The sequence below is a fragment of the Falco punctatus genome, assembly GCF_963210335.1.
Source record: "Falco punctatus genome assembly, chromosome: 3".
NCBI classification, from domain to species: Eukaryota; Metazoa; Chordata; class Aves; order Falconiformes; family Falconidae; genus Falco; species Falco punctatus.
In genome coordinates this window covers 66,208,780-66,235,147 of record NC_137582.1, presented here as the reverse complement: position 1 = coordinate 66,235,147, position 26,368 = coordinate 66,208,780, and the positions used below count along the sequence as shown (strand labels likewise).

Genomic DNA, 26,368 nt, shown 5'->3' with positions numbered 1-26,368 from the left:
GAATATTTTCAATATCTGTTTTCTTCATTCTAAGTATAATCACAGAGTGATTATTATAAATCACTTTCATGTTACAAAATCTGTCATCTTTATACAAAGGAACAGAAGCAGAGAAAAAAAGCAAAATTAAGACAAAGGGTGACTTTTTTTGCACTGCCAACAGGTACCTGATGAGCCAAACCAGAAAAAGCACAGGAGGGATTTACAGAGTAACTTTAGGACTATTATGAGAATATTTGATCACCTCTCAGATTATTACTTTTTATAATTCTCCTGTTCTCTGAAAAGCACTGTGCCCTCTATAAATCATTGATAAAGAAGTTTCTTACTCATCAGAGACAAAGCCTGAACTATTCCCTCGGATGATATAAAGAACTCCTGAACACCGTTGCTGAAACAGAGGAAGACCTTGCTTGACAAGAGGTACAGAATGATACAGTAGTTCCATAGACTGATGAAAATCATGTGAAAAATAACTTTTTCAGAAGTTAATTCTACTGTGAATAAGTAATTGACTATGATTCAGGATTTGTTTTGTTGTTGTGCTATTCCTAGCATACAGATGATTACTCCATGACCTTGGGCAATTTATATGCAGCTGAATTTGGCCTTAATCTTTCTGTGCCTCGTTTTACTCATTAGTATAATTACTATAATAATATCTGTCTCCTGAGAGCATCAGGTTGCTTCATCAGCTATTATTTTGCTAATAATAATAGGAACTCCATAGGCTACTTTATTTTACAAGAAGTTTTCTCAAAATAGCAGATATGAGATTAACAATAAATTAATTCCGCTGGAGAACTAGGTCGAGAATTATTTTTCTAGTGATACTTAAATCAACATAACCTGCTCCTCTGTTAAGAAAGTTTGATGATGTGAACCTACCAGCACAGTTATACAAGCAAGTTGTTTTAAATGTACACAATGCCAAAGCAAACTTCCCTTCCATATTAAATGTTTCTCAGAGTTTAGTTAAGGGAAGTGCTGGCAATAAGCCAAATACGGTTCAGTCAAGCATGCAACAACTACTGTATAATTACAGTAACCATTCCTAATTTACCACTTACATCACCCACAGCTATTGGCAAATAAGACTGCTAATCATGAATTTTGTTTGGGGGAAGTTCTTTGGCTCTTCGCTTTCTGTATTTTCTGCAAACAATATGAATTTCAGCTTCACAGTGCCTCTCCAACTACTTTCATAGCTCTGCAAACATGCAATATTTTGGAAAGTACAAGAAAAGTAAAAAGTTACAAATGTGCTTATGTTACCAACCTTCAAATCCACTTATATTCACATGCAACTTTGTAAAGTTGAAGTAAATGATACCTGACTCCTAAGAAATATGTACTTAGCACTTTAAGATGTCCCTAGAAATGTAGATACGCAGCTACATGGATTTTTAAAGTGCCTCCATGCTAAATTCTCAGAAGGGTTTGCATCTTTAGATACCTTAATATACAAACATTTTTGCCCTATTGCATTTATACAAACCAACCAGAACCTAGCTGCTTAAATTGAAATGCTCACAGTACAGCATAGTTGCATGCAAACATATAAATGAGGTGAACAGGGAAAACTGTTCATAGGATCCTATGCTGCATAAGTGCATAGGACGCAGCTTTAGGATCGATTCATAGGACGGAGAAGGCTCCTTGCAGACAAGAAATCGTATTGCCTCAGTTATAAGACACCTCTATGAAGCTTTTATTACGAATTTTAGTTCAACTCCTACTTTATATTAGGAGGAAGTCAGTTTTCAATCCGAGTCTTAGGTTGCATGATAAGACATAAAGCTAGAAGAACACCGTGATATTATATAAAATATTCTAGAATTTTTTAAGGAGGAAGAATGGGATTAATATCTAGGTTGGCATGCAAATCCATATGGCAGAGGTACTTGGGTTTTAGTCCCTAGGAGAGATTTAGAGCATCTTTTTGCATTCAAGATCATCCAGCCTGATAGCTACAGATAAAAGGAATTTCAAAATTGTGTCAGCTGAGGGAAGAGTTTATTTTTTTCCCACCATGCTCTGAATAAAAGCCCTTATGACTACTACTGCTTCAAAAACATTCAAAACTCCAGTGCAAGCTTTAGTTTTCAAATGGCAAAACAGCATTTAAATTACGTCACTAACTACCAAAATATCTGATACCAGTATCTGATGCAAGGACTTGCTAGCTTTGCTCTCGCATCTACTCACGGCACTTACCTACACACTCCACAAACCTTTACATCGTCTGCAGTGTTTCTGACATGATGAATAGCTCTGTTCTTCTCCCTGCTCTATCACTTCATGTAAGCAGCTGCACTAACCCTTTGCTATGATAGTAAAGGCTTTCCCTATACTGAGGTTTCATTCAAACGCACAGCAAACATCCCGCAACAACCACGACGTGCAGCATCCCCTGGAGAAGCCAGGTGTGACACCTCATCCTCTCACTGCTGCAAGGTGCCATATAGGGGCACAACAGACCCCTGCAGCTGACAGGGGAAGAGGGGGTAAAAAAGGTTTTGACGTGGTGAGAAAGGAACAGGCTGGGAACTCCAATGACCATGGCAGTTTGAATTCCATGGTGGGATGAAGTATTTTCTTTTTGGAAATGAATGGCACCTGCTGCATAGTTTTTGAATGTTGCTGCAATATTTGAGTATCTATTACTGGATATGAGTAATAGTCCCTGAAAAAATGCCAATGAAATAAATCTACATTTAAGAAAATACTTTCAAATAAGATTAAAAAATGAAACAGCTCCAGCTGGAGGAATCATTAGCTGCTTCCCAGTCTGAATATCCACAAATCCCCTACTTTCTTCTGAAGTAGTGAATGTTGGAAATAGACTTGTGACTCAGCTTTAGGATTTACTTCATCCAAGTACACACAGTTTTCTGAGCCTGAGGACTAACAAAAAGCCTGGTAAAATTCTCCAAAATATTCTCACAGAAAAATCAGAGTTAAAAAAAAATAAATATATATATCATTATGTGCTTAATGAATGAAGAACCCTATGGGAAATTACTGAAAATTATGGGAACCGGGTTTACAAAGCTCAAATCTAAAAGTACACAGATCCTGACGTAGGTGAAAAAACAACAAAACCAAAAACTTGATATTCTTGGTTTTGTTGTTGATCTTGGCAACATTTACAGATTGTTGTGATTTGCCAGTGAATAGACAAATCCTTCAGTGGATTTTCTATTACCAGTTTCTACCACAAAGAAGGGTGAGCTTTACTTAGAATCATCAAATCCTTTAGGTTGGAAGAGACCTTTACAATAATCAAGTCCAGCCATTAACCTAGCACTGCCAAGTCACCACTAAACCATGTCCCCAAGCAGCTCATCTACGCATTTTTTAAACATCTCCAGGGATGGTGATTCCACCACCTCCCTGGGTAGTCTGTTCCAATGCTTGACCACCCTTTAAGTGGAAAAAAATTTCTTAATATCCAACCTAAACCTCCTCTGGTGCAACTTGAGGCCATTTCCTCTTGTCCTGTCACTTGTTATCTGGGAGAAGACACCTACCCCCACCTGCCTACAGCCTCCTTTCAGGCAGAGTAAGATCCCCCCTGAGCCTCCTCTTCTCCAGACCAAACAACCGCAGTTCCTTCAGCCGCTCCTCATAAGACTTGTGCTCCAGACCCTTCACCAGCTTACCTCAATGTTCCTCTTGAAGCAAGGGGCCCAAAACTGAACACAGTATTCAAGGTGCAGCCTCACCAGTGCCAAGTACATGGGGACAATCATTTCCCTTGTCCTGCTGGCCACACGGTTTCGGATACAGACCAGGATGCTGTTGGCTTTCTTGGCCACCTGGGCACACTGCTGGCTCATGTTCAGCCAGCTGTCACCCAGCACCCCCAGGCCCTTTCCCACCGGGCAGCTTTCCTGCCACACTTCCCCAAGTCTGTAGCTTAGTGTTCTCTAGAAGTCCTCTTCTGCCAAAAGTGTTGCAAGGCTATTTCAGCTTTAACCTGTAACTTTCAAAGATACTGTCCCTCACAGCATCCTTCTGGACAAGTTGTCCAACTGTGGGATGAACAGGTTCAGTTCTAGGGCCAGTTCTGTTCAATATATTTATCAATGATCTGGATGCAGGAGCTGAACACATCATTAGCAAGTTTGCTGATGATACCAAACTGGGAGGTGCTGTTGACTCTCTTGAGGGACAAGGGGCCTTGCAGAGGACTATATAGATAGATTGGAGCATTGGGCAATGATTAATGGGATGAAATTTAACAAATCCAAATGCCACATTCTGCATCTAGAGCAGAATACCACCAGGCACAAGTACAAACTGGGAGAAGAGTGGCTGAAGAGCAGCCCTGCAGACAAGGATGGGGATGCTGGTCAGCAGCGGGCTCAATAGGCCCCAGCAGTGCCCTGGCAGCCGAGGGGGCAACCCGCACCCTGGGGGCATCACACACAGCAGAGCCAGCCGGGCACAGGAGGGGATCATCGCCCTGTGCTCAGCGCTGGTGCGGCCTCACCTGCAGTACTGCCTGCAGTGCTGGGCCCGCAGCTGAAGGAGGTTGTGAAGGTCCCTGAATGTCCAAAGAGGGCAACAAAGCTAGTAAAAGGGTTGGAAGTCATGTTGCTCTCTGCAGCTTTGTGAGGAGGGCACGTGGAGAGGGAGGTGCTGAGCTCTTCCCCCTGGGATCCAGTGACAGGACACATGGGAGTGGTTCAAAGCTGCACCAGGGGAGGTTTGCACTGGACGTGAGAAAGCATTTCTTTACTGAGAGGGTGATCAAACACTGGATCAGGCTTCCTAGAGATGTGGTTGATGTCCCAGCCTGTCAGTGTTTAAGAGACATTTAGACAATGCCCTTAATAACATGCTTTAACTTTTGGCCAGCCCTGAAGTGGTCAGGCAGTCAGAGTAGATGATCATTGTAGTTCCCTTCCAACTGAAATATCCTATCCTATTCTATTCTATTCCATCCTACTCTATTTAGTAATGGAAATGAGCTTCACAACACCTGTGAGAACCAAGTAAACAGTTCACAAATTGCTTATTGCAATAAGCAGCCAGCTTTTTACAGGGCTATAAAATTTCTAAACAAACATTACACAGCAGCATCATACAGTAGTTTCAGATGGGAAATATGGAGTAATATTGAGCTAAGTATTTGCATGAATAACTGACCTGAGGCTATACGTTAGCCTACATAAAGTGCATGAGTTCATGAATGATTGTATGTATCCAGAACCTCTGTACTGGAGTTTATACATAATTTATACATAATAAACAGAAGAAAACATACTAAGAGACGAACGTGTCATGACATGGGATGAACTCTGGGATTTTCTTCTCCAGTTTCTCCTCCAGTTATTGACTTGGCTCAAATGCACTTAAGCATAATTACAACATAGAAGAGCTTTGTCATGTTAAGTAAATTGCAGTGCTGAAATGGAGCCCAAAAGACATGCATTTTAACTAAATATTTCTTACATTCATTGGGTCGGCAGCATTCACTAGTGTGTCTCTGCATTTCCCATACTTTACAACTTGAAAATAATAGGCGACAGGTATACCATTGCACAAAGACATAAAAAGCAACCATAAACCAGACAAAGCTCTGAAGATGCATTAGCAAATGTAGGATACTTCAAATTGAAACCATCATTTTAAAATGAAAATTTAGAACGTTTGATGTGTTTGTTGATGACGTTCAATCCTGTAATGTTTCAATGAGTATGTGCTTAGCTTGTGATCAGGTAAAAATACATGAAGAAATTGTACAGACTTGTTCACAAAGCCAAATTAAAAATTCACTATGAAACTAATGCTGTTATTTTCTCCAGCCTGTTTGTGTTTTTTTTTCTTTCCTGATTCAAAGTTTACTTTAATATTCTTCATTCTATTTACATTCTTATTAATACTATGTCTGACAATTCTGTAATTTATATTTATCCTCAGACCAGTGAGGATATGAAATACTGTTACCCTCCTCATTCTGTTTCAGGTAACAAAGATTAAATGATTCTCAGACTTATTTCTTAGCCACTTCTCTCTTCAGCTTCTCCTTAAACCCAGTTCCATTGCCTGATAATTGTCTGATTTGGCACATTAATTATTTTCCTCAGAATAATCAACCCCCCCCCCAACAAACTCATTGATATTATAGTTTTTAAATGGCAGAAATCTATCACGATGACTCATTGACTCGATTATTAAGTTAAATATTAGAGAAAAGGCTTGTAAATAATGAGAATGGAAGAAAAATATACAGAAGCAATGTTTCATAAAGGTGTTTATTTTCCAGTAAATGTTAAAAGGATCACAATCTAAAATGACACTATTTTTACAGCTCTGCTGTCTAAAGCAAAGCAAGTTTCACAGAAAATTTTGTGCCATTAGAATTTTTTCATGCATTTATACTTCAGTTTTACTGATGTTTGATTAACCGTAGCTGTTTAACATCAACTTTAGTGCTATGTTATTTAGAATTACTGTTTTACACATTGTAAATTTTTATTCTTTTGAAATTACATAATTGTTTTTTACTGGCAGCTCTTGAAAGAAGTAGTTTGTAGGGTTACAAAGGAACACCTATTTCCTTAGCATGCCTCCCTTATATGTGTAGTCATAATATGAGAAATCTACCACTCTTAACTCCCCATTTTATACACCGCAATAACAGTGGGTGCAGAAGTTACATCAGGAATGTTTTCAGTGGAGGCTCTGTGGCAGAAGATCAAAGCTGGCATTAAGGAGGGGAAAAAGGTCTTAAAATTCCAGTGGTATGTGCTGGTAAGCATTTTATAGAAATGGTGTGAAGTTAGACAAGTGCTGCTGAGAACAGCTGTGTTCATATGCTGGTCTGTGAAAATTATCTTAACTGAGATTCTTTAAAAAAATGATCATCAAAACCAACATTATCAATTGACTGCAAGGAGGAGGATACTCAGTATTTATGGAAGGTGAATTATTCTTTTTCCTTCTCTATTCCGGACAGGGCAACTGAGAAGATCTAACGGTTCACTGCTGCCTCTATAAACAATTCAGCTCAGTAACTGTGCTAGCTTTTTTTCTTTTTTTCCCCTCCCCAAACTGGCAAACAGACAAATTGACTTTGAGAGTCAGGAAAGCACCTAGGCTAACACAAGGGAAGTGGAAGGAGCTTGCAGCTGAGCCTGGGGACAGGGGAGGGGTGATAGAGCTGGCTGTTAAGACACTCAGATGTGCTTCTTCCACATTCAAAATCAGACTACAGTTAGTGGGGATACATACTATTCTTGAGGCTAATATTTTTTTGTTGTTGGTTTTTTTCCCCTGGTAATTCTAAGAGTGCCAATTCAACTAGATTTCTAAATGTTACATTTAAAAAAAATGCGGGGGGAGAGGGAAGGAGCGAGAGAAGACTTTTGTAAGAATGCAGGCTATTCATATGATAAACGCAGAGTTGCTGACACTCTCATATAGATAACACAACAGGACAAAATAAAATCTTGTAAACAGAAAACAGCCATTGTTCTTTGTAATTAATTTGTTAAAACTGTAAAACCACTAACAAACACTTCAATATTGTCGCCTCCCCACAAAACACCTACAAAACAAAATTATCATCTGTATTACACCGATCCATCAAAAAAACGAAGACTGAAAGATGTGAAAACACAGACAACAATTTATCTGAAAAGAATTTAAATTTACGTGCTAGCATTGGACCAAAGTTTTTATTGTTCCAAACAAAGTGAGCATAAAACACTACCAGTCTGACAATTTAACACTTTAAACTCAATCAAGAAGACCACCTGAGCTAAACTAGAACATTGTCCACTTTGCTATTATATTTGAATAAAATCCAGTCTGTTTTGATCTCAGTAAAACCAATGTGAAATCACTACTATGCCAGTGACAGCTGATCCTGTATTTCAGGTCTTTCTTCCAGTGTTATAATTTAAAAAGGGAAGTGGTTAGAAGACAAAAGTGTGCCCATGTCTGCTTAAACTGACTGGACTTCTGCTCTTGATGGCAACGAGGCAGACATGGTATTGTATTAGCTGCCACAGCGCAATTTTTCTTCCAGTCCATACACTTTTGAAGGTAATGGGAAGAATTAGTTTCCTTCTCATGTCTTTCTCTTGTTAACATAGTTATTCAGCATGTTACTTGGCTTCAGCAATAGATTTCTTAGCATAAAAATGAATTTATTGGTCAGTATTCTGAAACAACATTTTTGTGTGCAGAGACCTCCATAAATGGAATAAATACGTCCTGTGGCTGCCTGCAATATCTTTATCTGACAAGTCTCTGGCAGCAGTAACTAATTTTACCTTTTTTCTTCTGCCAGAATTTTTTTCTGGGTTTTTGTGTGTTTGTGTCTTTTTGCTTTTTTTATTAGGAAGATGAACTTTGTATATTCATCATGAGAACTAACCATAAACTATATATTTCATCAAGATTGCTTTGGTAAAAAAATCACTTTGATTTCCTTTATAAACTGTATTCACTTTTTATAATACTGGATTATAACATTTTATAATCTAGAAAAAATTAAATAAAAAATCAGTGTATTAATTACTTAAAATATGTTAACATTTAGGCCAGAACATACAAATATGAAATTCATGAGTCCCTTCCAATATATAACTTCTAATGACTGGAAGGTAGAAGTAAAATGGAAATACTGGTACATTTCCTCCCTTTTTCTAATTTGCATGACAATATATATACCATTAAGCTTTCTTTACTTTAAGCACTTTCCTTCATTTTCACCTTAAAAAAAAATAATTTAATTCTATACTATTAAACATGAGCTTTTCATTACAGATAGGGTCAGAAAAGAGCAAAATGCCCAAGTATAGAACTACAGATACAAAAGATCAAAGGTCAAGCTTTGGGAAGATCTAAAAGACATTTATGGCCTCTAGATCCCTGATTTAAAAATACACTCTTGCTTGTATTTCAGCTTCAGATCTTAGGGAAAAAATGTACATAGGCATTTGATGAAACTGGTGGATTTAGATATCAGAGAAGCAATTATACTTGATAAAAGGAAAATAACACACGCTTAGTCTATTTAATATCTTCAGATCTTGTTTCTAATATGAATACAACTCAAATGTTGCAGATGACACAAATGACCCCTTAAATGTTCAGCACCCCATAAATCAGGAGCAGCAGAGTTTCCAAAACTAAACCAATATTAGCTTACTAGTTAAAGTATGAAATCAATGGATTTTTCAGCCTCTTTAACACAGCCCACAGCTTCTACGCAGCCTAAGCAGGCCTCTACCAATCTACCTCTGCACATCACAGCCCAGCCTCATCCAGGAGCTAAGTACATTATACACTGTGTGGCTGATGAGTCATATGTATTTCTCAGCCTGCTCTCACTAGTTTGGTATTATGGACCATATGGCCACAGCCTTCATAAATGAGGTTTTAAGGAAGTCATCTGATGGCAGAAGGGAAATGGCTTTGCTAAGCAGCAAAGATGCTGTTTGTTAGGTTGAAGACCTGAAAGTGGTGGTTCCATGAAAGGAAAATCCTGTATGATCCTACTTTAAGTACTTATTATGGCAGCATGAAAATGCTCCGATTTCTATTACTGGTGTGGACATTCAAAAGTCAACATATTTATAATAATGCTTTTTCCTGGCTTTGGGCTATTATTCAACCACTTTCTGCTCAGCAGAATGCAGAATGCAGTTGTTTTTTGGCAGCACTTCTACTACTTCAGATGCTTTTCCGTTTATTCTACCATCTTGTCTTGGACTCTCCAGCAATTGCTCCTGTGTCCTTAACCTTGTTTTACTCTTGACTGTGAACTCTCCTCTTCCTGCTTTTTCTGTCTAAAGTTCATGTATCTCAAGTATTGTGCAAATGCTCCTGCTTTGTTTACTTTTATTGAAAAATTCATCCACCTTTCATCATAAACCACCAAAAGAGTCACTTTTTATGCTTTCCCATCTCAGATCTTACTGAGACACACAGTTTGAGGGAAGCATTCAACATAATGGACTTTTGAGATGGAAATCTAAGTTTTTCCATTTCCTTTTCAGTGACTAGAGGAAGACAGACTTATCTGAGGAGTAGTTAGGAGAAGCACTTGAACACTGGGGTCTTAAGTTGGCCTTTCTCTCAGGAATGTGAGCAAGATATTTTGACAGTGATGGAGTGTGGGAGGAGAGGAATATGTAAATCAAGTTTGCATGACTGTGGGCACGTACATGGTGGGGGAAGGAAGGAAGGAAGGAAGGAAGGAAGGAAGGAAGGAAGACTCACTGGCAATAGTGCAATTTCCCTCAAATCTCTTTTTAGGGACAAAGATACTGATTCCACGGTCATCTGAGAAGAAAAGCATGCAGACCAGGTTCTCTGGCCTCCCCATGTCTTTCCACTCTGGGGATGTAAAGGTGGCTTCAAACCACAGTTGAAAGTTACTTTTACAGAAAGATCATTTAAAATTGTCTCTGTTTCTAAGCACATGGGCCATTTTTTTAGTTTTCCTCTGAAAAAACCCCAAACTTTTCAGTAGTCACTTATAGATAACTTCTGCAAACTGGAAATTCTAAACTTAAAACTAAAAAATAGCTCTTTTTGAACTCACATTGAATTGCTACTTACTGTACTGTTGGGAAAGAAATTCTTTCAGGGGTTAAGAGAAACAGAACATGTCTGCTGTCACCTAGGAGTGTTTTTCCACCATTAAGGCCATGAGGAGCAATTAACACTGATCATTGACAGTCATCGCACGGCTGACTTCAGCTAAAGGCTTAGTCTTTGAGTAACAGAGCCACAATTTTCAAGAAGGTAACCATGGATCTCTTGTTTAATGGTATCCACTGGTTCAAAAAGACACCAAAACCAGATCATTGTATAGCACACGCTGAAAATCCCTGACCATGAAAATATGTAAATCTGAATGTCTGTTTTGTCTTAGCCACACAGCTAATACCATCACTGCAGCTGAATCCATGGACTGCCATTAGTCCATATTTCTTTTGTTCATTACCAATTTTTAAAAGTTTAAAGATTTTGGTAAAAAGACCTTACCCTTGCCTTCTGCTCCATCTCCATCATTAATCTTTCATGTTGTTCTGCTATTGCCAGTGTTGCAGAATGCACTTTCTGATATATCATTTCTCCTTCTCGTGTCTGAAAGGTGAACAGCCCTTCTCCTGTGTCACACATCCTGCAGTGAGATTTAATCAGAACGGAAGGAAAAAAAAATGAGTACTGTGTAATCTTTATTTAACTGTTATAAAAAGTGCACACCTTGCAGTAGAAAATGCCAACTTTTGTAGCTGAACTCTGGAATTCTGAACATCTGCAGTTATTTTTACCATTGAAGAGAGACATATTCCAAGAGATGTGCAGAACTTTCTGAACATAACCTTTACATTCAGTTTTAATCATCATCTGAATAGTGAAAAAGAAGTTTTATCATAGAATAAAAACTTTAAGTAATACAGTCAGCTATTTCCAGCATCATTTCAAATGTCTGCAGTGGTAAGTGGGACCTGAATTTAATTCCCTTAAACCAACTGACGCCAGAAGTACATAATGCATCATGACTTTGAAAATTTGACATTTTAAGAGAACATTGACCAATTAAAAATGCTATTACGGTTAATCACTACAAAGAAGCTGTATCTGAAGACAGCGTTAAGAGGGTTAAATTATAAACATCTGAGCACATTTATGTGAGGCAGCGTCTAAAGCTATCTTAATAATTACCAAAGTCATTCAGTGTATTTGACAATAGGAATGGTATTTCTGCAGTATAAGAAGATAAAATAATGAAAAAAAAAACACCCTGGAAATAAAATTTGCTTTCTTCTTTTGAGACGGCAACTGCTGATATCCTTATCTGTGATATCACTGAGGCATTATGCTGAGGAAGAGGAGTGGTACATGGTAAATGCATGACAAAGACGGCTGGGAAATACAGAAAATGGGAGTAGACAACAATGTTAGATTACTGAGTAAGTGCTACTTTGAGGATATATCTGGTGTTAAACAGTGGTACAATTTGGCATATTTATATTACTAGTCCCATTATATTATCAGTGTCTGATTTCTGTATTTGTATAGACTTCTTGCAAATTTAGAAATGGAATTAAAAAATCCTTTTTATTTGGTCTGATAAACCCTGTAAAGATTTTCAGTTATCTGTGATAGAAAATTGTTGACTTGATTGACTGATTCATAACATCCTTCAGCAATAGAGAGATTTTGTTTTGTCTTAAAGTAGAATATTCCTTTAATGTTTTGGTTGTTTACATTATTTTTAAGGACATAATTACTTTACTATCTCAACACCTTCAGCATGGCCCCGCAAAGCCCAAGGCATACAGAATTACAAGACATTTTAGAAAAATATGTCCTGAATAGTCTAACATACTAATAGGTTTTTAAATATCAGTATCTTTAGAGTTTGCATCCCAGATTCTGTATGATTATTCATGCATTAAATTTTATAAAATATTTTCCCATAAAATGAACATATAGATCTATATTGTTTTAATTTATTAATAATTAATTTTAAAGTCATTAATAATTATGCTACATTACATGCATGTGCACTCAAACAATTATGTTACAGCTTTTTGAAAATGGAATAATTTTTTTCATGAGACGTTTTTGTGGAATTAGGATACAGCTTCCTACACAATTTTATTTCAGAACTCATCTGAACAGGACTATTGTGCTATAGAAGAGACTACTGAGAATTCAGCCATTGCTTTTGATTTCAAGGCTGACCAGTGAAAATATAGCCTTATTAACACTTAGAAAATATTTGCCTGTTCACTGGAGGAGACATGCTTTCATGAGCCTTCTATAAAGGACTTATGCATGGCTGTGTTTGGGAAGAACAGAAAGCAGTGGAGGCAGAAACATATTCAACACAAGTGCTTCTGGAAAATACCTGGTGAAAATACTTAGTAATGATCAACTGATGTGTTGAAAAGAAAGTCATAGTCTTAAGAATAGATGATTCACGATATTATCCATAATTCTGGAATAAAAATAGTCTTCTTCATCCCAAGATGTATTTGATCAGTATGAATGTGATGTGCCAATTAATAGATTAATTAAAAAAAAAAAAAAAAAAGCTTTTGTATTCCAATTCCAATGAAGATCATGTTCCCTGCTGTAAAAAATTAAGGTATTTTACATCCTTAGCCACAGTCTTCCACAGAGCTTCTGGTAGAAATAAAATATCTCCAGAGTTTTGTGACATTATGGCAACAGCCTTTCAGATCCCTCAGGGCATCATATATAGCTAGTACTCTGCTTTTGTATAAAGAGATCTTAATAAAATTCAAGCAGCGTGAAATACCAAGTCTGGAAAAATGACAGGGTTTCAGAAACCGAAGCAAAATATGATCTTTCTGTTGGTTTCAGAGGATGAAAAATCCTACAGGGATAAAAACAAGGAAGCAGGCAATGGAGGGTGATTAAGATTCAGGAGTTAAGCTGCTTGTTTTGACCAAGCAAAACCTGACCATGACCGGTGCCCATCAGCCCAGGGTCTGTACCGCCTGTGTGAGCCCTGGGTGGAGGCAGCAGTGTGGGCTGTGGCACTGCCCCAGCACCTCAGCCACCACAGAGGACAGAAACGCTGGGTCCTGCTTATCAGCTGCAACAAGTGACTCAGGTGGATGTGTCATGCCAGCATCAGAAAACCACTGATTACCGCCCCCTGGACTGTGGGCTTACCTGGCTAACGATGGGCGATACGCACACAACTGCTCAAAACTGGAGGTGGAGGAGAAATCTGGGCATCATTTTTTAAAGTGCTGAATTCCCCTAACTCACTTTGAAGTTCACAGGACTTAAAGGCCCTAGGAATGAAGCAATTGGTACCTTTCTTTCTTCTATCTAAACTCGTAATTAGTAATCTGTCTCCCAAGGAGATGAATCTCTTTGCCACAGTGAAGTTTTCCTGTTCAGCTCCCCAGGATGTTACTCAGATGAAAATCTGAATTAAGAGCTATTCTATTCTATTCTATTCTATTCTATTCTATTCTATTCTAGTCTAGTCTAGTCTAGTCTAGTCGAGTCTAGTCGAGTCTTGTCTAGTCTAGTCTAGTCTGTTCCAGTCTATTTGAGTCTAGTCTAGTCTAGCCTATCGTAGTCTAGTCCAATCATTTCTATTTTTTTCTGTTTTCTGTTCTGTTCTAGTCACGACACTGTTGTGTTCAGCAGCATGTTTTAGGGTTAGTTTCAGTCTTTCTAGAACAAGGAAGCATAAACCAAAACAGAAGTGCTGCTAAACATGATGGAGATGGGGACAGGGAAAAGTGTATTTGCAATGTCCTAAGTTTAAGAGGGTTGCTGAAAAAACAGAGGACCTTTACTTGGCCAACAGGAATGTACAAGCCCATGAGTTGAAACTCACTTCTTGACTTGCTCTATTTACAGTGAAAATATAGTCAGCAGAACAAAGACACTCTACAGCCTGTCCATTTAAAGCTACATTTTGAGGTTTAGCCCTGCTAATATGTTGCTTTATTATAACTGAAAATGAAATAACTGTGTGTAAACTCAAATTTCTCTATGTTCAAAGGGCACATGGTTGTTCAGTTGCCAGTTTAATAGCATCTTCATAACTTTCTTTATGTCTTAGAATCCCTTTAGGGAAAAGACAGGACAAAGGTGTGGACCTCTTCTTTTCCTGATAATGCCACAGTTAGGCAGTGCATCTCTACGAGCTCAGTATGACCTTCACTGTCAAAATATTTCACTGATTTCACATACTTTAAGTTTTTGATGAGAGACTTAACAGCTTGTGGATGCTTGAAAAATGCTGATGTTAGCTTGTCTATTGCTGTGTTTCTAACTTTAAAACAGTGATATCATTAACCTATACTTTAGGATATTTAAGGATCCAATGCATTAAAATGTATGAAGTGCTTTGACTGAAACAGGAAAGTACATTTTTTTCTGTATTATTACAGAATGATATCACTGGGTGGAGAATGCAATCAGTAGATAAACAGTTTCTGTAAAGTTTTTACTTCTTAAAATACTGCCACAGCTTTTTATGATCATCACTGTTAGTAGATCTGCCTCAAGAGCCAGGGGAAAGAACAGGAAGAAGGTAAGAGCTAAGCTTGTGGCCCAGGACAAACTGGAGTTATAGATCAACGCTGAATGTACTTGCTTTTACTCAAAGGTAGGGCTTATGTTCAAGCCAAAGAGACTTTCCCACCAGTATTGCACAATTTTTTTCACTATTTCCCAATTTCACACAATGGTTTCCCACTGCCTCTACTCACTAAAGTAACTTCAGCCTTTTAGAGCAAAACCAATACTATATATAAATCTTTAGAATTCCCTTCAAAAAGGAAACTTTGTTGACTTGACCACTATTTACAAATGGTAGTTTTTGCCAAATAGAGGTTCATGCTGTCCTGTCATATGTGAAATATTTTAAAAGTTTAACAGTGAAACATTCAGCAGCTGCATAAAAGGACAAGAAACAGGCATCTCAGCTTCATTTCGCTATCACGGTTAAGGGTAAAATACATTTTCACAATAATAAGGCTTTCTGAAAAACAAGATGCTCAGAAAGATTATTTGCTATGAGTCCTTGTTTTAAATTAAGGACAAATGACAATTGTAATTAGAAAATTTTTAGTTCTTTATATATATAAATATATTTTTAATGGATTTGAATGATTTCTTTTTACTGACAAATAATTTAGCATTAAAGAAATAATGGCTGATTTATATACTCAAAAGTATACAAAATTACATACAAATAACTAAAAAAAGGTAAACATCCTCAAATAGGCACTGAAAAAAACTCATGTTTAATACTAATAACTATAGCTATTAGTAACTAATACATAATAAAACCCCTACTACCATAGTTTAGCATTTCTAGTTCTTTAAATAAGAACGGACTGTAAATTTTTAAATGAGAATGGAAGATGAGTAAGTACTGTCTATAATGAGAGTGCTATAAGTTACCAGTACCAAACTGGATGTAATTGCTGTTGCGTACTCTGCATCTGATGTGTGAAAAATCATTTCCTTTATACACTGAAGCTGTTTACTCAGGACACTTCAAGGCCCAGGAATGAAGTTACCTAGTACTGACAAACGTGGTCAGATACCACTTATGGGACCAGACCTGTTACTGTCACAAGACTAGCAGTAAATAAAAGATAGCCTTTCTTTAAAGCCTTGAAGCTGTGACTGTCAGTCAGGAAAAAAAAAATAACTGGTATGCAATATTTAACTCTGAACTGAGACATTTATTTCATGTGCTGCTACAGCTTTGATTTTCTAGAAAGTGGTGGAAACTAGCAACTCTTCCTCCAATTTAGTTAAATTATCAGCGGAGACACACAAATACTATCTCTCTTGGGGATATCTAACTTTTGTTCTTTCCTTGTTATCTCAGCTTGAGCTAAGCCATTTTGACAGAAATCCTGTTTGTTCTTTGTGTGCAAGACTGTTACACACAGCACACACTAAAGACAGGCTAGCTGACCAGTAGACCTCACTATAGGATGAATAGAAAACTGCCTTGAGGGTCCAAATTCTTTGCTTATTCCAGCCTTCAAAACATGCTAGCTTACTTCCTCTCAAAGTTGTTCTTTCCTGCGAAAATGAAAAAAAAGCAAGCAAAGCAAATAAACTCCTTGTGGCAGGGGCATATTTAGATTAAAATCTCCCTTTACACCTATTAATATGTATTAAAACAACTGAAAAGTAAACTATATATGTTTTTATAAAATTGTAAGTCAACTGCTATGTTGGAAGGGTAGAAAAGCAGAGGAAGAAATAAGAAAATGTTGATAAGATTCCTAATGTACAATAAAGCAATGAAAAAAAAGGATACATTTGGTGGGGAAATAAAAAAAAAGGATAGCTACGTAATTAGGATATGTATGGGACCTAGGAAAGATCTATTGGTGAAGCAGAGAGAAGACAATTTACAGGAAATGTGCACAAAGTGTAATTAACTCAGGTATAGAACTTTGACAGCAGACATGGATAGAAAGACCTAAAGTTGGGACAAAGTTGGTGCAAGCGGGGAAAAAGTCCTGTGAAAAAACGACATGAAGCACAGCAATGATACAAAGGGCAACATCCAGAACAAGCAGACACACTCTGAGTGTGGCTCGTTACTTATTCCCTATATGAATAATGAGTTAGATTGCCATGCTTTTTTGTCAGCGTTTCAGAGTTTTATCTGGAGTGTCAAATGGATATCCTGGCAATTTTATGATCTTCTTTGATCATAAAATAATGAAAATGATCTGATATATGAGGCACCTGCCTGCACTTCTTAATGATGGCTATTTACTGGCAAGAATATACAACACAAAAAAGCAATTATGCATGATATCTACTAATTGCTGGCTACAGACATTCTTCCGTAACATTTATTGTCGTTGTTTTGCATTGAAGTGCAATATTGTTATTGCACTTCAGCTGAGGTGGATAACTTTACACTATTCTTCACACATGTTCATAAGATATAGATAGCAGTGTTAAATCTGAAATTAGCTTGCTTTCATGTGGAATATCCTTGACTTTGGCCCGAGTCCATACAGGGAACATGGAGTATTACCACATCTTGATATGGCTCAGTAACTTTATCATGGAGCTTAGCCCTGAAGATTTCTTAACTCATTCTCAGCGTTTCCAATTAAAAGGACTAAAGGAACCCTCATGCCATCAAAGCAGCTTTCCTACTAAGACCATTTATGGCAACACTGTGCAATTCGGAGAAGGAACATATTCAGAGATGGAGTGGAAATGAGTGATGATGTTGTCCCCCCAGGTAGCTGGGATTCCATTACTCAGAGGAATCCAGCAGTCCTCCTCCAATATTTCTTACAGGACCTTAACACTTTCCAAGCTGCGTAACTTTTTAAGATATTGTATGCAGTCACAGTAACGAAAGTCTTACGTGCTGGTTTGATTAATATACTGCTAGTCTTTTTGAACAGAGATGCATTACCCTACAAATTTTTCCTCTAAAAGGGAGACTTTTTGTGCGAATAATATTTTTTCATGATAAGATTATTTCTTTTCCTGCTGAAACCAAATGACCATTTAAGTGGTATAATATCATATAAACAGAAATTTTCACATGAAAACATGTTTTTATTTGTTTTGTCAGATGGGAGAGATTTCTGTACAGTACTAGTGGTAATTATGCCTCTTGGGATATTTTTTCTTCTCATTGCCTGTGTTGCCTCTACAACTGCTGTCTCTGCGCTGCCCTCTGTGATAGCACATTTAGGCTGGTGAGGCATATCAGGGACATATCTGACATTTCCCCATGTCAGATGCTTCCCATTTTTTGTTTAATGGAAGTGAAGAAAGCAGGCTGTGTCTTTCTTTTAATTCTCTAATTAATTTCCACAGGTTTTTCTCTGTCTATCATAAGACACAGTGAAAAAATTGTATTTTTGCTTTTTTTCCTTGAGGCTCAGTTTTGATAAGAAGGAGTATTCTGTCTGGGACTTATTTCAGACCACTTTTATTTGGTTACTAACAAGCTTTTCCATCTATTCTCATGGAAATATTCTTATTTATATTAATTACTTTGATATAACAGAATAAATGTAACTAGTACTGAACAGTTAAAGATAGTAAATCATTCTCAATGCTAGTTACAGTGCAAAAAGCAGAAAAGCTGACTTTATTGAAGTGATGCATAAAAGGCAGAATGTGGAGACCAACATGCTAATTATGAAATATATCCATATGTAACGGTAAATATGCCGTACATAGGCTCTGTTTTCTATTTCCTAGACCCTAGAAACTAAACTATAGTCAATAAGAGAAGAAATATTCTGGAGTCTAAGAAGTTGAATCCCAAACACTTTACTATAACTACATTCTTTGCCTCTTCCTGCTTATAAGCTAGCTTCATAAAACATGACCTAGACATTTTGATGGGGAAGATTGAACTGTGCTATTTGTGCTTTACCACCTCTAAGTAAGAAGGATTCTAGGTTACACATGCAAATTACCCTTCTGTATTGGTATGCAGTTCATATTATTTAAGAAACCAGTGTAGGTCATCAATGCATATGTGCATGCAAAACAACCCAGTTTACGGAGACTTCAGATCCCTTCACATTTTCTTTAAAAAAAGATCACATTTATTAAAAACAAAGAGACGATAATAAAATCTATTGTTGACATGTTCTTAAATACACTAGATATTTGCATTTTTCACAGTTTAAGTAATAGAACAAACATGAAAATTTTGTCAGGTAATTAGTTCTGTTACTTTGTAAAGCTCAGGTCTTGTTGACAACGATGAAATACTATTTAACAGTGTCTTGGATGACTATTTATTCTTACCAACTCCATGAAAGATAAACCAAGAACTCATATATTACTATTATCATTTCAGCACAGAAGCATCAGTTACGGTTGGCTGTACAGAAAACAGACCAATGAAAAACATTGGTCTGAGAAAAATAAAGAGATTGCAAAGACTACAAACAGCTTCATTTTTTTAATTCAACCTTTTCACTCATCATGGTTTAGCTATTATTTTTCAACTCACTTTTGAATGAGAGGGGTATAAGCTGAGGTCATATTCAAATACCCGTATTTGCTACAGGACTTCTGTCACCCTGTTAAGAGCTGTTATTCCCCAATGAAGACAAACACATCCCATAACAGTATTACCCAGTTCCTCTCAGTGTCTTTAGTAGCAGAACACAGGTGAAGCAGCATTAATCTATGTGAATACTGTTGACTTTGATAAATACAAAAATGTTAGATATAAAACCCAAATAAGGCCATTACTGGTTAAAATAAATGATAGTGTAATAATAGAGGAGCCCTGTGGCAGCGCATCACTGCTTGCTACAACAGAAGCAATAAAATTTAGTGGCCCAGGATCTTTATTTTCTTTGTTTTTTTTTTTTCCTTTTGGAGCCCTAAAGTCACTGTTACATTGGGGACTACTGCTTGCCCAGGGTGTTGTGGATGGAAATCCTCTCAAATGGTACTTGGTAGAGTCTGAATTAATTCTGAACACAGTGTGACACAATTCTGAACGTACTCGATCCTCTTTCAGGAAGTAATGAGTTTTGTAAGAAGGAGGCACCTGCCAGTTAAGAGATGTTAGCATAGAAAGAGCCAAGGTATGAATGTGCATAGGTATATTTGTTCATTTTACTTATTCTTTGAGGAACTTGGAGTACTTAGAAGCTCTGCCACTGCACATTATTGCAGAGGTGTCAACAATATTTGGAGTAATAGATCATGCTCAATGTAAAAGCTAAACTAAGAAGACGTAATAATGCCCAGTTTTGCATCTGCACATACCAACAAATACGATATTAAAAAATTAACACAGGACCACATTTGAGATGATCTACAAGAGTATTTGTCCTATAATGCCTCATTAACCTCTCATCTATGTATTGAATGCTATTGGAAACACAGGTGCAGTCAGGTACTGTGTTCGTGTCATTGGTCTTATTATTATTTTGACAGCAAGCATAGGAAACTGATAATTCCTGCATTTTGATCAAAGTATATCCACTTAAGGAGAGGAGGGAAATTTCTGGAGGGCTGAACAGGAATGAATTAATAAAATTTATATTTTTGATGGATGAATAAAAAATTAATATCAAGACAACAGAAATAAAAATCTAGAAACTGATATAGAGCCATGCTTAGGACCATAGAACCAGGGGAAAAAAAAAGTGAATTAGTCAATTATAACATGTATTCAATACATCGGTTTTCCTGGTTTATGAAAAATGAACACTGCACAGTTTCGTTTAAAAAGTGGGGGCACACGAAGTGCGAAGAAATAATGAAGGGAACCCCCCAAGAGGTCTATGCTATACTTTTTGAGTACTTGAAAATAAAGCATTTCAAGTGTGTCCCACTCTGTCCCCGCCCCTTTTAAGTGCACCATTAATAATGGTTTTGGCCACCTAATTTATCATCAGACATTCCCTGAAACTTTCATTGTGCTATGATTTTATTGTGATGGGGATTTAAGCACTGCTTTCTTTGTTCAATGTCATCGTCTCCATCTTCAAGGTATGAGAGCTCCTGCTTTGACCATTGTGGCCACAGAGGAATTTTCAGAAAGTCATATGCAAATACTATGGGCACACAGGGTTGTCCAGAGACACTCACCATGCCATGTACATACACTAATGAGTAATTAACATATGCTAATTATATCCAAAGACTCACCACACTGATCTCAAAACTGGCAGGTTTTCGACTCCACGGTGGGAGCAGCCTGCCACAGCAGCAACCCCTGGGACAAGCAAAAGCACCAGGGATGAGACAAGGCAGGGATTTCTTTAAAGAAAAACCTGTATTTCTCAGCTGCTGACAGTAAGAACTGAAGATCTTAGCTGAAGGCCACTTTAACTAGACATGTAGACACAGATGGCCCAACAATGCCTTCAGCAGAAACTGGATGTGCAATAATAACATCAGACAATAATCACAGAAAATGTACAGCCCCCACAAGTATAAAACATTCACTGAACTTCCACCAGTTTTCTACATGTGGTATTTAATTTAGAGAGGAAACATGACTTCCCTCCCACTTGCTTTAACTTTTCCTCTTTGACATAAGCTAGGCCAAAGTGAGGCAGACAGATTTTTTCCCTGTTCTCTCAATTGCAAACAGCAGCAATTCTGTTATGGATCAAGCAGCTCACACTGCATTTACCTGGCATCTAACTCCAACTTTGATTGTGTATATGACATCCTTGTGTTAGTGCTTGCAGCAGTGGGAAAACTCTCTTTAAGTATTTCTCATTAGCCTGATAGCTAAAATAAATCAGTTTGTGTTCAGTAAGTAGCAGCTTAATAAGGCCTTGAGAGCCCTCCAAAATATTTTTTGTAAGATTTTGTTACACTTCTTTCAATTATACAAGTAAGTGGGTAGGTACAAGTGAATAAAAGAAATGTAAAAGCAAAGAAATAAAAGAAGAGAGTCCTGCAAAGCAAATAATCACAAATAATCACATATATTAAATCATGCAGAAAAACAAGAGGAAAAGCATATAAAAGGATGAAAAATAAGCAAAAAGCAGTATTTACAGTTTATTGTTTCATACGTGGGCTCCCTGTATATTTTCTTATCTCATCTCTCATATATTATTTTCTTTCTATAACTTCATGGGATGCAACAGCTAGCCATTTTCTGATATTTTGATAACTCTGTATTTCCACCTTTGATAAGTGGCAACCAGTTATGATGATTAGGTTCTCCTAGTTGAATAGCTAAGAGTCCTGTGTGAAACTACTGATGCTGTACTGCATAAAGCCACGTTTTATGCTATCTTTAGTGAGGCTTTTGTTTAAACTAAAAAGGTTTAAGTAAAAATGGTAAGAACTGAGGCCATTGTGTGTATGTGCCACCATCTATTCTGGACAAATACTCCTTCAGGCCAGTTTTCTACATAGCACAAGATGCTACTAACTGACAAGAAATGCACCTTGACAAGTCCACCAGAAAAGGGGAAAAACAAAGGCTGCGAAATGAATTTGTAATGGTAGAATCTGAAAGTATGAAATGCACCTTCTCTAATGCATAAAATATTCAAGCACAGCATGTTTGCTCTCTTCCCGGGAAACTTGAAGCATTGTTATAATGCAAAATGGAAAAAAGCAATAGTCCTTTGCTGTGAAAAAACAATAACAAGCTACCTTTACACTGGAGCTTACTCATCCAGTTCAATATTTCAGAGTTTAGGCTTCTACTGTTCTACACTGCCTTAGTAATATTTTTATAAGAAATTTATAACAGCCATGCAAGTGCTGTGAACACTGGAATGTGTCAATCCCTTCTGTCCATGATTCTGTATGCCAAGTTTAAAAAATCCATGAACTATAGATGCAATACCTGCTGGCTTCATCAAACTTTTATACACACCTAGCCAAAAAGGAAGCACTATAGGTGGCAGAAAGAGAAACAGTACAAATCCCTATGTGCAGAACAATACATGATGGATATTCATGGTTCTTATGCAGCAAAAGGTGGCCATGCCTTCCCTGGACATTTACACATAATAATTTGGGCATGTCTGGGGCTATTTCATGCATGTCATTAAAACCCTCTTGAGTATCCTAGGTAACATTTACGAAGCCTTTTGAAGTATTTCTCCATTTTGTTACTCTGGAACATTTATATTATAGGTATCCTTAATGTCATAGACAGAGTATTAGTCTCAAGACAAATGCTAATCTACATTTCTATTTCTGTGTATTACTATTTCTGCTCTAATTTCTCTGATAGTCCTTTTTACCAGCTATTTGACAGTACTTCTACATGCACTGAACACTTTTTTTATTGGCTGCCCTCCATTTCATCTATGCTTCTAAAGCCGAGAGCCAATCATACTGATTTTTTTTTTCTCTGAGAAATTGATCCAATGGGGCTTAAAGTAGCCTCCCATAAAAAGACAAAAGTACCTGTGAAATTAAATATTTGAAATGGTGTCGTCAATACCTGCCAATGACAAGCATTTATCCTGGCCAATCTCATTTTGCTACTTTTTGCTCCTATCTTCCACACTTTCTGATGAGTTGTTCCTAAAGTGCTGCACATATTCCAAAAGCTGCTACAGTGTTCCATCAGAAAATCAGCTACCTTTTGCTTTTACTCAGAAGTACTTTCCTATCTATTTCTCTCTTAACAGCCCATGTGTATCATCACCACATTCCTATCATCTTCTATTTCATGTGCTTAGCCCATTTCTGTCCCCCTCCACATGATCTGCCCTCCTATTTTCATAAATCTCTTGAGTTTCTTTTAGTCCCAGAAAGCCGGTCCGCTTGCTAAACAGCTTTAGCACATCCAGCCCTGGTCCTCTCCAGACCAGTGCTGTTTTGCATAGCTGCTGCCACTCTTAATTCTCTGGTGACAGTGACAGTACTCTTAGATAAGTAAGTCACCAGAAATACAAATGATCATTTCATTAAATAAAGATTTGACACCCTGAGTCATTATCTGAAAGAACTTCAGGGTTTTCAACTGAATCATCACCTAGACTATAAAATTTTCCGCCCTTCAATCCCATTCCTGACAGTAAACAATACTGTCCTGCTTTTAGCTGGGACAGAATTAATTTTCTTCTTAGCTGGTGCGGTGTTGTGTTTTGGATTTGGTGTGAGAACAATGTTGACAGCACACTGATGGGTTTGGTTGTTGCTGGGTGATGTTTATACTAAGCCAAGGACTTTTTGGTTTCTTGGGCCCTGCCAGAGTGAGGGCTGGAGGGGCACGGGAAACTGGGAGGGAACACAGCCAGGACAAGTGACCCGAACTAGCCAAAGGGATATTCCATACCATATGGCATCATGCTGAGTATATAAACTGGAGGAAGAAGGAGGGGGGACATCTGGCATTATGGCGTTTGTCTTCCCGAGTAACCATTACACATGATGTAGCCCTGCTGTCCTGGAGATGGCTGAACACCTGCCTGCTCATGGGAAGTGGTGGATGAATTCCTTGTTTTGCTTTGCTTGTGCAGCTTTTGCTTTATCTATTAAACTCTTTATCTCAACACATAAGTTTTCTCACTTTTACTCTTCCAGTCTTCTCCTCCATCCCACTGAGGGGAAGCGAGTGAGTGGCTGTGTGGGGCTTAGTTGCCAGCCAGGGATAAACCATGGCAGATACATATGGACTGAGAGTTCCATTTTTTTTAAATTTTCAAACACTGTATACTAATAAATGCAGGTTTGCAATAAGTGATGATAATTTTAGTTTACTTTTGTAGTCAACTTGATGAAATTTCAGCCACAATAGCACACTTTTCAGGAAAAAAAAAAATCTCTCCTATCATTCATCCAAAATATTGTTTGCAACAACTGTATCAGGGAACATTTGAAGTATCATTTTAAAAGATAAATAATTTCCAAGCTGGACAGAGAATTAAAAAACATTGTACAAAAATGTGAAAATCTGCTTTGTTGCACTGGTTCAAGCACGCGTCGAGCGTACAATGTTATATTTGACTTTTTGGCCACTGGCAGGATAATCAAGTAGATAAAGCAACTTGGTGAATTATAGCACTGTACTGAGTTTTCTCCCCAAAAGTCAGAAAGATCAAATGATGTTTGGAGCAGCTGAGATTGAGGGATTCCATTAGATGATGCCTATCCCTCCCCTCCTTCTAATAAGATGGAAGCTTTTTAGAAAATATGTGACAAATGACTACTCACAGCAGAAATACATCACACACCACAGAGTACAGCATTATTGATAGTGCAATAATAGTAATAACTTACTGTGATAGCAAAGAAGTACTATTAGGAGGGACACAGTAGCTAATAGCATTTCCTCTAACAGGGGCTAAGGGACAAACCTTCCTTCAGTACCTTATAAATAAGAGGAAGATTAAAGGAGCCTGTGGGACCAGTCAAGCACACCTCACAAATAGCCTGGCTTTTCCAGAATGCTACTGAGCAGGCACTGCCTGTAAAGTGCTCTCCATCTCCCCTATGTGACAATATTTTGATAGTTCTTTAGTTAATTTAAATTAGAGTGAGAGGACACTTAGTTAAAATAAAAGACTTGAGGGGGGCATAATGCATGATAATGCCGGGAGGGCTGTGACTGTTTTCCAGTTATTAGGCTCGTTCCCTCCTTAGCAAAGCGCTTTGTGAAAACAGAATCTGAAATTTAGCACATGGATTTGTATTCAATCAACATTAAACATCACTATCTAAAAAACTGAAGGAATCACTCATGGATGGTCAAATTGAAAGTACTTTTAGGTCTTCCTATTTAGTTATATACCCATTCTGGGAAGAACACTTTTTTTATTATTTTATATCTGTCTTCAAACATGTTCACAGGGGGGTGGGGGGGGGTGGGGGGGTGGTGTGTCTGTGTCTGTGTGTGTCTGTGTGTGTGTCTGTGTGTGTCTATGTGTGTGTCTGTGTGTGTGTCTGTGTGTATATTTGTCTCAGTAGCAAAGTTTCACAAAAAGTAGCTGTTAATAAGTGGTGGAGAATATCAGAGTTTTTTAGCATGTTTTACAGGTTTGACCCAAAATATCCTAGGTATTCTCTGGTTTGTAGGGACATAAAATAAAAAAAAATAATAAAAAAAAAACCACAAAAAGTAAATGAATGCAAACTCCCCATTACTTTACTTTACTTTCAATATTACTGTCTTGGTTTTGCTTACCTATAGTTTTTTTGCATGAGAGCAGTTTGTTTTTCTACTTAATGATATAATAAATTACATTAATAATTAATTAAGTTAATGGATGAAAATATTAATTATCTTCATGACTGTTGATTTTTTTTAAAAAAATAATTGTACAAACCTGCAGTAATATTAAAAAAAAAAAAAAAAAAAGAAGTTTGTTACCTCCACAGTTACATATTCCAAACCAGTCATGGCTGCACGGGGATC

The 26,368-nt window shown here is 37.3% G+C and overlaps 1 protein-coding gene across 1 annotated transcript in view; it reads right to left on the bottom strand.

Moving 5' to 3' along the window:
* The window catches only part of DOK6 (docking protein 6), a 270,560-nt gene that overhangs the window by 63,299 nt on the left and 180,893 nt on the right, over positions 1-26,368 (bottom strand). The window contains exon 6 of the mRNA XM_080381166.1: positions 11,017-11,155. Within this exon, the coding sequence (XP_080237292.1) occupies positions 11,017-11,155 (139 nt within the window). The remainder of the gene's footprint in view (positions 1-11,016; positions 11,156-26,368) is intronic.